We start from the raw sequence: 13000 nt of genomic DNA, 5'->3' as shown, positions 1-13000 counted from the left end.
TGGTCTATTTTTTTTTTTTTTTTTTTTTTTGACATGGAGTCTTGCTCTGTCGCCAGGCTAGAGTGCAGTGGTGTGATCTTGGCTCACTGCAACCTCTGCCTCCTGGGTTCAAGTGATTCTCCTGCCTCAGCCTCCCAAGTAGCTGGGACTACAGGCATGTGCCACCACACCCAGCTAATTTTTGTATTGTTAGTAGAGACGGGGTTTCACCACGTTGGCCAGGATGGTCTCGATCTCTTGACCTCGTGATCTGCCTGCCTCAGCCTCCCACAGTGCTGGGATTACAGGTGTGAGCCACCATGCCTGGCCTCTCCTGATCCTTTTAAAGGGAAACGTGGACAGGCCATTAATACTAAATACATGAGTTTCCACTGGTGAAATCTTTGCTACTCTGGTAGACTGGAGAAGGCAGTGCCACTGCAGGTGGGCCAAATGCCATGCAACTGGCAAGGTGTTCTCACTCTCAGCCCCAGTTTCATCACAGTAAAACAGTGGGATTAGATTAGCTTGACGATGTTCAAATATTTTGTTTTAGCATTGGGACTCTTTTACAAATGAAATCTTATGAGGCAAAAAGCAGACCTGGGATGGATAGACTCCTGAGTTTAACAGCTAGGCAGGATGCCTGTGAAGATATCCAGGAGAACCTCCTCTAGGTGCCTGCAAAGATAGAGAGGTTTACTGCAGGCAAGGACAGGTTTAGGGACCCCAGGAATTCCTGGGGCCTTGGCTGGATCTCAGCTCTTAAGAACACAGCAGTGGTTTTCAAACCTTACTGGCAGTGACACACAGACAAAAATAAAGTTTGCCTCAAGATATGGTACATATGTACTGAAATACAAGTTTTCATAAAATATGTACACTGTAAAATAAAGGATTGTCCCACATGCTGGCTGGGATAGGGATGTTTTGGGAATGGAAGCCACAAAACTCTTCTTGGAAATCAATTGTATGTCTGATTAAATGCTTAAGCCATTTTCTGATGAATTTTGATGAGATTATGACCTCTTCTTAGAAACCAGTTAGCTATGCACTCAGCTAATGTCAACCCTGGAGGGAAGGAATCCAAGGCCTTTAACTGTCTTTTAATAAATCTAATAATCCTTAACTAGAACTTCCTTTCTTTCTTTTCTTGCATCCAGTCTAACAATGATTATCTAGTCATTCTCTTCTCCTGTAAAGTGTCCTTACCTATAGGTACTTGTTGAATTGACTTGGCAGAAGCCTCATTTCTTGCTGCAACATTGTAATGAAAACTTTGACACTGGGTGATAATTAAATTGTCCAAACTCGGCCAGGTGCGGTGGCTTATGTCTGTAATCCCAGCACTTTGGGAGGCGAAGGCAGGAGGATCACCTGAGGTCAGGAGTTCAAGACCAGTCCGGCCAACATGGGGAAACCCCATCTCTACTAAAAATACAAAAATTAGCCAGGCATGGTGGGCGCCTGTAATCCCAGCTACTCGGGAAGCTGAGGCAGGAGAAACGCTTGAACCCGGGAGGCAGAGGTTGCAGTGAGCCACTGCACTCCAGCCCAGGTGACAGCCTGAGACTCTGTCTCAAAAATAAATAAAAAATAAAATAAATTGTCCAAACCCACCTCTTGTCTTCCCCTTTCCTCTTTCCTTCCTTTCTTCCTATTAAACAGTGTGATGTATTCTGATATTGTTCTACCGATATTTTTTGTTCTACTCTATTTCATTTTTTTAAATGCTGACTGGGACCCCCTAAATTGATTTCACCAGTCTTTAATGTTTTGACTGCAGTTTAAAAACCACTGGGATAGCAATCCTGGTGGACCACTTAAATAAAAACAGAAACACATTGCTGCCATTATAAAATAAAATCAGAGATGGAAACCAGGAAAGATAAAGGCACATGGTAAAAGCTGAGAAACTGTCTTCTGAAATTTTAAAAAATTTAAAAGACGGGGACAAGCCAAAAACTTTGAGAATATGTTTGCAATGCAAATAGGTGAGAATTTGTCTTCAGAATATTTAAAGGATTCAAGTAAGAAAAAGACATGAAAGAAGCAAAACGAGCAAAGATATGAACAGAGAAGTCACAGAAAAGGAAACCCACAGGGGCAGTAAACATATGAAAGGATGCTTTACCCCACTAGTAGCCAGGAAAGAACAGAACCTGGAATTACTAAAACTTTGGAAACTTGGAGGAAGGACCCTGAAGAGCTGAAACTCAGACTTTTGATAAGGGGTGCCAGTTGGCTGGTGCTTGTATTCTGAACAGGGATGCAATAAAACCGCTCCTTCAAACATTAGAAAGTTGCAAAGTGGATTCAGCTGCCACTGAGGGAAGGCAGGGCTGCTACCAGGGTGACGTAGTTACTGGTACGAGTTCAACATGGAGCCAGCTGTCAAGGCAGGAATATGACTTGCAGAGACCTAGCCTTAGACACAAAGCTGATTTTAGAAGGTAGAGGGTTGGAGCCAAGGGCAAAGCCTAACTGCCACAGTCAGTTCTATTGGTTAATCAGCATTTATATTTAAACTTCCATACTAAAAAGAAAAAATGGGCCGGGCATGGTGGCTCACACCTGTAATCCCAGCACTTTGGGAGGCTGAGGCGGGCAGATTACCTGAAGTCAGGAGTTCAAGACCAGTCTGGCCAACATGATGAAACCCCGTCTCTACTAAAAATACAGAAATTAACCGGGCATGGTGGCACATGCCTGTCATCTCAGCTACTCGGCTGAGGCAGGACAATTTCTTGAGCCTGGGAGATGGAGGTTGCAGTGAGCCAAGGTCGTGCCACTGCACTCCAGCCTGGCTGAGAGAGTGAGACTGTTTCTAAAATAAAACAAAATAAAATAAAATAAAATAAAATGTTCCTTTCTGTCTAACACAATGCAACTATTCTTCATAGAAATAAAGATGCTATTCGTCTCTCCTTGAGTAAAGAGACACACAAAGTCCCAAAAGTCACTGCATCCATCTCTGGGAGAGAGTAGTAATATTCATCTTAGAGGTATGATAATTACTCCATAAATGGAGTTGCAGTCCTGTCTGAATATTGTTATCTAAAAACTACATTGTAAAGTTAATCTTCCACAACATGTATATAAAATAATGAGGAGGAGACCTCCAGCTGGAGTGAAGTAAGGAGCTGGATTTACCCTCTTGCCTGAAATCACTGAAGAAACAGACAAAAGCAGGCCCCATAATTGCCCCAGCTTACTGCCTAGAGAAAGCTTTCCAGCTGCAGAGTAGGGATAGCAACCCTATCATCTTCCTGAGTTAAGGAGACAGAGAAAGCTGGCAGTACTGGGAGGCCAATACAGCCAGAATACACAGGGCGGCATGCTGAAATTGAGGGTGTTGTACAGAAAGAGAACTCTAGAGAAACAAAGGTCCCCATCAAATATTCAGCTGAATACAGGAGAGAAGGGAATAAGGTGTTACCTTGAAGATAGGCTATATCGATGGCAGGCACCTCACGGTGGCCACAGCAATGACCTCAGCCATCAAGCATCCCCTCAGAAGATGAGACTGCAGTTCATGGAGCTGGAAGTCAGAGCTGAGGACCCAGCATTTGGCCAGAAGCCAGACCATTGGAGGATCTGTGGGCAAGAAAAGGGGAGGTGGTGGGGATCCTGTGCTGGGCAGTTGGAACTGGAGCAGGGACAAGGTTTGGGGAGAGAAGGCATGAGTGCCGGGCGCTCAGCGATTCCCGCCCCCCCTTGCATGTTAACCTTGCCATTCATCCTCCAAACGCGTTTCGCTTTCCCCATCTCACTGCTGCCGCTCCCTACAGCTCCCATTTCCTCCCCTCCCCTTCCTACCCGCTCGGTGCATTAGCACCCTGCAAGCTGCTTCGCCTCCAGCATTCTGCAGAAACTGCTCTTCTGGTGCCTCCTCCGGCCTCCACTTCCCCTTTCAGTCCCTGCAGTGTGAACAAGATTCAAACCACCTGCTTCCTTTGTCCCACACTGTTTTTTCGAAATCTCATCTTTTGGCCCCACCTCTACACAAATGACTGAATCTCCTTCTCAGTTGCCTGCTGGACAATTTAAATGTCTTCCATTACCTCAACATTGGTCAGACAAAAGGCTACCGGGGCACCCTGTTCTCTTTATTGGTGCTACTTCTGCAGGCACCTGGCCTGGCTCCCCTGTCCCCTCTCCTTGATCTCCCTCTGCACTCGCATCCACCTGTCCTCTCCATCCCAACGATCAACACCCACATCCGAGCTCCCCTCCTCCTGGGGTCAGTGCTGGGGCCATTGCCCCAGCCCGTTTCTAGCATCTCCCTCTCCAACGCACCCTAAACACCACCGCCCACACTGCATGCCCATAGCACGTTTCATCACAGCCTTCTCCAGCTTCCCACCTCATACTCCTTAGCCTGGCTTAGTCTGGCCTCTGGTCCAACTGTCCCCTCGGAATCTCCTGACTCCTCTACCTCAGCCTCTGCCCAGTCTGTCTTGCCACTGAGGACTGGTCCTTTCTCTCCCTCCTGCTTGTCTGAGACCTGGCCCTCCTCCAAGGCTCATGACATCCCACCTCCCCTGACCCCTCCTGGGCTGTCTCTGTCCTCAGGGACTTCCTCAGTCCTGGAGCTTCTGCAGACTCTGTAGAGCTTCTGTAGGCCCCATGTGTCTCTGTAGCTACACTGCAAGGCCTTCGAATCAGAGACTTGGCGCATTTCCTCCTTTGGGGTCTCCCTGGTGCCTTATCCCAGCGCCTTTGCAGATGGTGCTCAGTGAATTTCGATAAGCAGCTGAGCTAAGAAGGCTGGAGACGGGGAGCAGAAATTCTGAGACCTCTCAGGCAAGAGTTTCCCATCAGGCTGCAGTTTCAGCATGACCAGAGGGGCAGCCAGGTGCTGCTGGCTACAGAGAATGACATTGGCCTTGATCCCATCCAGCAGGGAGAAGTCAGCTTCAAACAGTTGCCTCCCTGGGTGGAGGAAGAGGTCAAGGGCTGCTATCAGCATAAAGCATCTTCTTCCTACTCTGATTCCTCCGAGGGGGAAGAGAGAGAGAGAGAGGAGCTAACTTGTCTCCATCACCTACTTTGTTCCAGGTAATGGATCATGTGCTTATTGCCTCATATCATTGTTTTTTGTTTTTGAGCCAGGGTATAACTCTGTTGCCCAGGCTGGAGTGCAGTGGCAGGATCACCACGGCTCACTTCAGCCTTGACTTCCTTGGGCCCAGGTGATCCTCCCACCTCAGCCTCCAAATAGGTAGGACTACAGGTGCATGCCACTACACCAAAAATTACAGATGCTAATTTTTGTGCTTTTGTAGAGACAGGGTTTTACCATGTTGCCTAGGCTGGCCTCCAACTTCTGGGCTCAGGTGATCCTCCCGCCTCGACCTCCCAAAGTGTTGGAATTACAGGTGCAAGCCACTGTGCTCAGCCTTATATTTTTTATACATAGTTGAATGAGCCTCAATTGCACAGAGGAGGAAACAGGTTGGGTATTTTGCCTGAGGTCACACAGCTTACAAACAGCAGAACCAGGATTCACATCCAAGCCTATCTGCCCTGTAATCCCATGAATTTCCTCTCTGTTGTTCCATGTTGCCTCTTGATTAACAGCCACAGCACTCTGACCCTGATTCTCTTACTCTGCACACTCCCTGAATCCCTAGCACCAAGGGCCAGTTATGTTTCTTCATTTGACCCTGTTTCTATCAACCATTCCACCTTGCACACCCTCCCTCCGCAGCTACTGTCGTGTGGGAAGGAGGCCGAGCAGCTGAGTTTCTCCAGGATCCCTCAGGACCTCTCCTGCAGAATCCCTCCTTGCTGGCTGGCAGCAAGCCAGGCCCACAGTGGGTCCCGCAGCAGCATCATTGACACTAGCCCACCTCACTTCACTGTTGAGCCTCCTCAGGGCTCTGATGTCCGTACCTCCAGCTCCTTCTCCAGCTGGGCCTGCAGTTCCTCCATGCCTGGAGGAAACACGAGGTGGGCAGGAAGGTGAACAGAGCGTCTCAGCACCATGGGGTTGGCGCCATTAAGAAACTGGTACCCAAATAAGGCATCTTCCTTCCAGGAGTCCCGCACGCGCTCTGGGGAAGGCAGTTGTTTGGCAAGTTGTGGGATCGGAGCTCTTGGTCCTTCCAACCCCACCAACCATGCCCCCTTGACTCCAGCCCACCAGCAGGACCCAGTCTCTGTTCTCCACACCCTGCTTCTTTCAGTTCCCCTGGGTTGGGTGGGATCTGGGAGTAAGGGTCCCGGGAGACATATCGGGGTGGGGGGACTGACCAGCCACCTTGCTCTGGCCACACCAGAAAATCCAGTTGAAGTCATTCAGATAGCTCCAGCAAGTCAGAACATTATTTTATTTTATTTTTTAAACCGAGTCTCGCTCTGTCACCAGGCTGGAGTGCAGTGGTGCAAACTCGGCTCACTGCAATCTCCACCTCCAGGGTTCAAGCAATTCTCCTGTCTCAGCCTCCCGAGTAGCTAGGACTACAGGCGCCCGCCACCACATCCAGCTAATTTTTGTATTTTTAATAGAGACGGGGTTTCACCATATTGGCCAGGATGGTCTCGATTTCTTAACGTCATGATCTGCCCGCCTCAGTCTTTATAGGCGTGAGCCACCATGGGCAAAGGGTTTGAGCATCACTGGGAGACTCCATCATGGCGACCACAGGCACCGATCTGGGGCCAGTCCAGTGCAGTGCAGCCCATAAGCCCCTTGGCTTCCACTAGACCAGGACACCTCCCTCTCACCCAGCCTCCCCTTGCTGTCACCCCTTGGCCAGCAAAACCTCAAAGTCAACTCTCTTGTCTTCCAGAAATCGCTCATCCACAGGGAGGTCACATAGTTTCGCCCCAGCCACACTCAGAATTAACCCATCCTTCCAGTTTTCCCCACCTGTGGGGCAGGAAGGAAATCAGGCGTGGGTGCTGGAAGCATCAGCAGCTCAGGTGGGGCCAGGGGAGAAGGGCTCACCGGTACAGCTTCCTTCTCTCTTCCAGCTCCTTTTCCTGGTGTTTCTGGAACAGGCCCTGAGGGTCTTCGCCCACAGTGCGGCTTGGAAGGACAGGGGAGGGCTTGGCCAGTGACTTTCGGTGAGATCCTCTTCTCGCCCCTGCCAGGAGAGCCTCATCACCCCGTCCTTCTGTGTGGCCCCTCCTCCAGGCTCCAGCCACTCTGTGCCAGCTGCAGCCACCGCCCCTTCGACACCCCCAAAGACCCCGGGGCTCCAGGTTCCAGCACCTCCATCCTGCGCTCTCTTCTCCGCACGCGCATCCCCCCAGCTTCTCTCGCACCCCAGAGGCCACCTGACACCCCCAGCCCCGCGCTCACCGGTGCCTTCGGGCAGGCTCAGGACGCCGTCGCCCTCCACCCAGCGGTAACAAGGGAACTTGACCTCGTCCCCGGCTCCGGGGCCCTGCACGGAGATCCAGCTGCAGAACCAGGCGTCGTCCTGAAGGAGGGGCCGTTTGCGCAGTTTCACAAACAGCAGCGGCCCCAGGTACTCCGGTACTTCCACCTTGACTTCTGTCTCCTGCGGGCGACAGAAGAGGCTCAGCCCCGGTGGGGCCTGGCGGGAGGGGCACCCGGCTGAGCCCCGCTCCCTCCAGAGCCCACACCCTTCCTTGGAGGCTCTGAGAGGAGGAGACGTATCAGGGTGGGGGGACTGAGCCAGAGAGAGAGGGACAAGGCCGAGCAGCTGGCCCCAGGACTCCGTTCTGAGGGGACGGGGACCGCAGGTGGGAAGGTCCGCTCCTGCCTTCACTTTCTCCTCCCTGTGGTCGTTGACTGTGCCAAGCGCTGGGCTGGGCCGGCGCCGCGCCCTGGACGAGCGCGCTGTGGAGCCGGGACGCGCTGGTGGCAATTCCCGCTGTGCGACCACCCCCCCGCCCCCACCCCGCCCAAGGCTGAGGACCTGCAGGGGCCCACCGGCCTGGGGACAACCTTCCCGGAGACCTGGAGGTGGAGAGGGCTCAGCCAGGGAGAGTGAGAGAAAGGGAAGGCAGGGGAAAGGCGCGCCGGGCAGAGCGAGCAGCGGGGATGGGAGGGCGCGCAGCATCTTGGAGCTGGAGCTCAGAGCCCAGGTGTGGGGAGTCAGCAGGTCCGGAGGCTCTCAAAGGTGGCGCCAAGGGCTTTGCATTTGGTCCGAGAACAAGCGGGAGCCATTTGAATGTGTTAAGCAGGGGTAGTGAATTAAGGAGAAATCATTCTGGCTTCAGAAGGGCTTGGAAGGTCTGCAGCAGAGGCGGCGAGGCCGCTGGAGGTTTGAAATGGCTTTTAAAATAGAGAAAGCGGGAGGACTGACGATGGCTCCGGCGACCACGGTTTCCAGGCAGCAGAGCTGTGTGGAATGAGGGGCGCCCAGGAGCATCCTCTTAATTCCAAGGAGATGGAGTAGCGGGAACATTTATTGAGCGTTTACTGTGTGTCACCAACTGCCCACCATAGGCAGGAAAAAAGGGAGGAGGGAGCGCCTTTCCACCTTCCGTGCCCCGTCCCCTCACCATGGAGTCGCGGAGCAACCCGCTCCGTGCGCATTTTCTCTCCTTCTGGCTCCCTTCGCCAGCGACGAAGGAGATGCTCAGGGTCTAGAACTGACTGCACCGGATTCTTGTTTAGAGGGAGGTGAAGCGAGGGAGGAGGCGCGGGTGACACGGGGGAGGCAGGAGGAGAGGGCTGGGAGGTGGGAAGAGGGGAGGACCTCGTTCGGGCATGTTCCTTTGACGTTCCCTGAGACAGACATCCGGATTTGGGGATCTGGGAGAGGGCTAGAGCAGTGATGGGAATTTGGGGTTTCGCGGAAGAAAAAAAGTAACAGGTAGAACGGGTAGAACACCGGGTAGATATGACATGAGATATGACGGGAGGTGGGTAGGGAAATCGAGAGCGTTCTCCTGCCTTGACTCCCCATCCCTTCCCTCTCATCACCCACCCCACCCCAGGTGATAAAGCCCGAAAGGTCAGAGATCCAACAGTGCTAGCGGTTGAAACGGTTTTTTAAAATAGAGAAAGAGTGAGGATCGACGGGCGCTTCGGTGACCGATGAGTTTCCAGACAAGGGAGCTCTGTGCAGTGAGGGGCGCACGGGGGCATCTCCTCAATTCCAAGGAGTTCAGGTAGCCGGAAAATTTATTAAGCGCTTACTGTGTGCCACCTGCATGTTTTCTGTACAAATCAGAAAAGGATTTGGACAGAAAACACGCAGGAAGAAGGAACCAACGCCTGGTACAGCAGGCAGGCGAGGTGGGGTAGGAGTTATGCACTTGTATGCAAGCCCGGATGGCTGGGAAGCCAACCTCCATGTAAAGGCAAGCGCGGTCACACACATACACACACACGCCTCACAAGCTGGATAGCAAGAGAGGGTGAAGTGGGAGAGGAGACCCAGTCAGCCGTGGCATTTGAGGAAGGTACATTTAGGCCACCGAATTCATTCCACCAACTTTGCACACTCTGGGACTTATTCCTTTGAGGGTAAAAGTCTCTGCCTCCCTGGACTCCTGCCCCACAGGCGCTCCCACAGCCCGGCACCGCCCCCTCGCCATTCCGGAGCCAGCGCGGGCTGAGCGGGCCTGGCCGGAGCCACCGTCCCCTTACTCCTCGATGCTCCGGGACCCGAAGAGGGAGCCGTTAATTCCAAGGAGATGGAGTAGCGGGAAGTTCCCGGTTTCCGGAACTTCTCACGCCCCTCCAGGCTTTTTCTCTGTTGGGCAGGTGCCGATTCGGTGTCTTTGCTTGTTATGGCCGCTGCCATCGCCATGGAGACAGATGAGTAGCGCTCTGAGCCTGGAGTCTTCCAAGACAGAACTCTCCTTGGCACAGACCGCTTCTTCCGCTTCCCCGGGGCCTCCTTCCAGGCCTCACTCTCGGCAGGGTTAGTATTTGGACACGGAGGAGAGAAGGCTCTTGTAGCATCTAGAAAGGCTAAGGTACTCTGCAGTTTTGCTAATTTGGTTTGTTTGCACATCTTTGCTATTCAAACACGACCCCACCAGCTTCCCAGCATGGGCGAGACTAAGGGAGAGGACTTGTGTCTTAAAGCATGTCCTCCTTGTGTCTTAAAGCAAGCGTGTCCTTGGCTGGTTTTCTGCTTCTCACATGAGCTTGCATACGTTTGAAATATCGTCGCCAGACTTGTGTATCATTCTGCTACTTGTGCTTCTTACATATGCATATGCTCCATCATCTTTTAGGCTCTTTGGAGTCTCTTGTTCAGTTTGCATCCTAAGTTTTTTTCTTAACTGACTCAGCACGTAGCTTTTGCGAAACTTAATCACTGTTAACAATTGTTACAATGCATTATGAAAATAGGGGAAGTCACAGTTATTACAGCCTACCTTAGTGATCACTGTCAAAATTCCTACACAGTGGCCCACGAGTGGTACGTATTATGTCCGATTTGTGCTGCTGTTTTCTTTAATGATTTCTCTTTACCTTTAAGGTCAACCCTCTTCCATGACTGTTTCTTAGGTCTCACTACAATCTACTATGTAGAAGTGACATGCTGTCCCAGTGGACCATGCTCTAGCTTTCCAAGCTGCTAGAACTGTCAGCCTTGGCACTATTGACATTTTGGGACCAGTGATTCTTCATTGTTGGCAGAGGGAAGGGTGTCGACCTGTGCACTGTAGCATGTGAGGTGGCATCCCCGGCCTCTACCCACTAGGTGCCAGTAGCACCTAATGTGCTACCCACCCCCCCCCCAACTTGTCCACCAAACTAAAATGTCTCTAGAGGTTGCCATATATCCTCTGGGGGACAAAATCACACTCAGTTGAGGACCACTGTCCCACATAAAATGTAAATGGCATCATGTCATTCCCCTGTTGGAAACCCTTCAATGTTTTCCCATTGACCTTAGAATAAATCTCAAATTCCTTTCTGTGGCTTAGAAGACCTTCCGTGGACTGGCCCCTGCTTGCTTTTCACTCCTCCCTTCCATTCTGCTTCCATGTCTATATAATTGCCTCTCTCTTCCTCCAGCCACACTGGCCTTCTTTCTGTTCCTTGAACATTCAAAGCTTGTTCCCAGCTACCCTTTGTATTTGCTGTTCTGCCTAGAATGCACATGTTCCAGATCACTGTTCATTCACACATATCTCAGATTAAATGTTACCTAATCAGCAAGGCCTTCCCCGACCATTTTATCAAAAGAAGCCCCTTACTTCCATTCTCTATCACATTACCCATATATTTCCTTCATAGTGCTAATCACAATAGAAAATTGTCTCGTTTTGTCATTGCTTGTCTGCCTTTTCACCAGAGTGTAAGCTCCACTACAGCTGGGACTTTGCTTTTTTTACTGCTATAGCCCAAGTTCCCAGAATACAGGCAGTCCCCAACTTAAGATGGTTTGACTTATGATTTTTCGACTTTACAATGGTACAAAAGCGACATTCAGTAGAAATAGTACTTTGAGCACTCATACAACCATTGTTTTTCACTTTTAGTACAGTATGCAATAAATAACATGAGATATTCAACATTTTATTATAAAATGGGCTTTCTGTTAGATGATTTTGCTCAACGTTAGGTGTTCTGAGCATGTTTAAGGTAGGCTAGGCTAAGCTATGAGGTTTAGTAGGTTAGGGATATTAAGTGCCTTTTCAAATTACCATATTTTCAACTTACAATAGTTTTAATGGGAGGTAACTCCATCGTAAGTGGAGGAGCATCTAGTACCTGGCACAGAGCAGGTTCTCAATAAATATGACTCTTCTCCATCTTCTTCAAACCTCAGACCAGCTTTCAATGGCCTCCTCTCACTTTCTCTTCTAAGATTATTTTTGCTTGCTGGTGGGTTTACTGTCATTTTTAACTACATCTAACCTACCTTAAAAAAGTGTATGGATGGGAGTGCCAGGTACAAACACTTAGCATAAAGAAAACCACCAGTTACTTTGAAACATAAACAAAGGCCACTAATAATTTCTGAGTCTGTTCCTTGCCCCTCAAGTTTTTAGCAGGCATGGAATCATTCCACAGGTCACGATTTCAGTTTGGTCTCTGTTCCTAAGGGGTGAAGGTCTTCTGAGGGCTGTGGATCCCAAACTCACCTGGCTCAGAGGCTCAAACAGCCTCTTTGTCCATCAACCCGATTTAGACAGCATCCTGGGCATGAAAATCTTTTGTGCTGGCTTCAAGTGAAAATAGTTCACTGGGTCAAAAGTAGGCTGGTCCAAGACGCAGGATGGTCAATAAACGTTGGCTGTGTTCAGAAACTGCGGCTTGGCTGGTTCTTACATTGATTTATGGTTTGTTTCCATGAAACCGAAAATGATTGGTCCACCTGGCAGCTGGCTGGCTGGCTGGCAACTGGAAGCCTTTCTGTCCTGGCTGAGGGCCCTGGCCCCTTGGTGGCCTTTGGGAAGCAGCATCTCATCGGGCCTGTTTTTCGTTCTGGCGGGCGGCCGGCTTGGCCCGCGGGGCTGGGCTCTCTGCGCAGTGCAGAGACGTCTCCACCCTCAGGGACGAGGCCCTGATGTGGCGGGAGGTCGTTTCCGTGCGCTGCGAGGAGGATTCCACGTGCCGGGAGGACGCCTCGAGGATGCCACGGAGCCGCTTCCCCGAGGGGGAGAGGGAGGGACCCTCGCTGCGGCGCTGGGAGGTCTCCACCCGCCGGGACGACGTCTCCACGCGGTGGGACGAGGTCTCCACACGGTGGGACGAGGTCTCCACGCGGACCGTGGACGTCTCTGTGTAGCGAGTGGTCCCCACCCGGGGAGAAGACTGCTTGGCCCCTCGGGCTGAGGCCATTCTGCCGGCGTGAGGGGGCCAGCGAGGCCTCGGGGCACCCCACTGCCCAACGGTCACCGCAGGCAGAAGAGAGGGAAACTACGGTACTGCCATAGCCGGGAGCGCCACAACACGATGACGTGGAAACACCATGGTCCTTCGAAGGCTGAAAACACTGGGCTCCTGCCCCTCAGGCGCTCCCACGGCCCGGGCTCCGCCCCCTCGCTAGTTTGGAGCCAGCGCGGGTGGAGCCATCCCAAGGCTGGCCGGGGATGGGCGGAGCCTCCCGGCCCCATATCCCATAGT

General features: G+C 51.5%; 2 protein-coding genes across 2 annotated transcripts in view; both read right to left on the bottom strand.

Annotated features, from left to right (window-relative positions):
- LOC105523680 (allene oxide synthase-lipoxygenase protein-like) overlaps positions 1-9926 on the bottom strand; it is a 52537-nt gene extending 42611 nt beyond the window's left edge. The window contains 9 exon segments of the mRNA XM_011958628.1: positions 3419-3641; positions 4785-4910; positions 5680-5684; positions 5878-6038; positions 6238-6353; positions 6733-6853; positions 6933-7015; positions 7288-7915; positions 9491-9926. Coding sequence (XP_011814018.1) covers positions 3419-3641; positions 4785-4910; positions 5680-5684; positions 5878-6038; positions 6238-6353; positions 6733-6853; positions 6933-7015; positions 7288-7915; positions 9491-9926 — 1899 coding nt within the window.
- Positions 9927-11132: 1206 nt separating this feature from the next.
- On the bottom strand, positions 11133-12996 carry LOC105523568 (chromosome unknown open reading frame, human C17orf100). Its single transcript, XM_011958438.1, has one exon. It carries the CDS (start codon positions 12713-12715, stop codon positions 12338-12340), a length of 378 nt encoding a protein of 125 aa, XP_011813828.1. The 5' UTR covers positions 12716-12996; the 3' UTR covers positions 11133-12337.
- Positions 12997-13000: the final 4 nt, after the last annotated feature.

Source organism: Colobus angolensis, unplaced genomic scaffold (assembly GCF_000951035.1).
Source record: "Colobus angolensis palliatus isolate OR3802 unplaced genomic scaffold, Cang.pa_1.0 Scaffold47, whole genome shotgun sequence".
NCBI lineage: Eukaryota > Metazoa > Chordata > Mammalia > Primates > Cercopithecidae > Colobus > Colobus angolensis.
This window is presented reverse-complemented; position numbering and strand designations above follow the sequence as displayed.

Coding starts and splice junctions, on each gene's coding strand:
- LOC105523568 (XM_011958438.1), bottom strand. CDS start 12,715: ATGGCCTCAGCCCGAGGGGCCAAGCAGTCTTCTCCCCGGGTGGGGACC.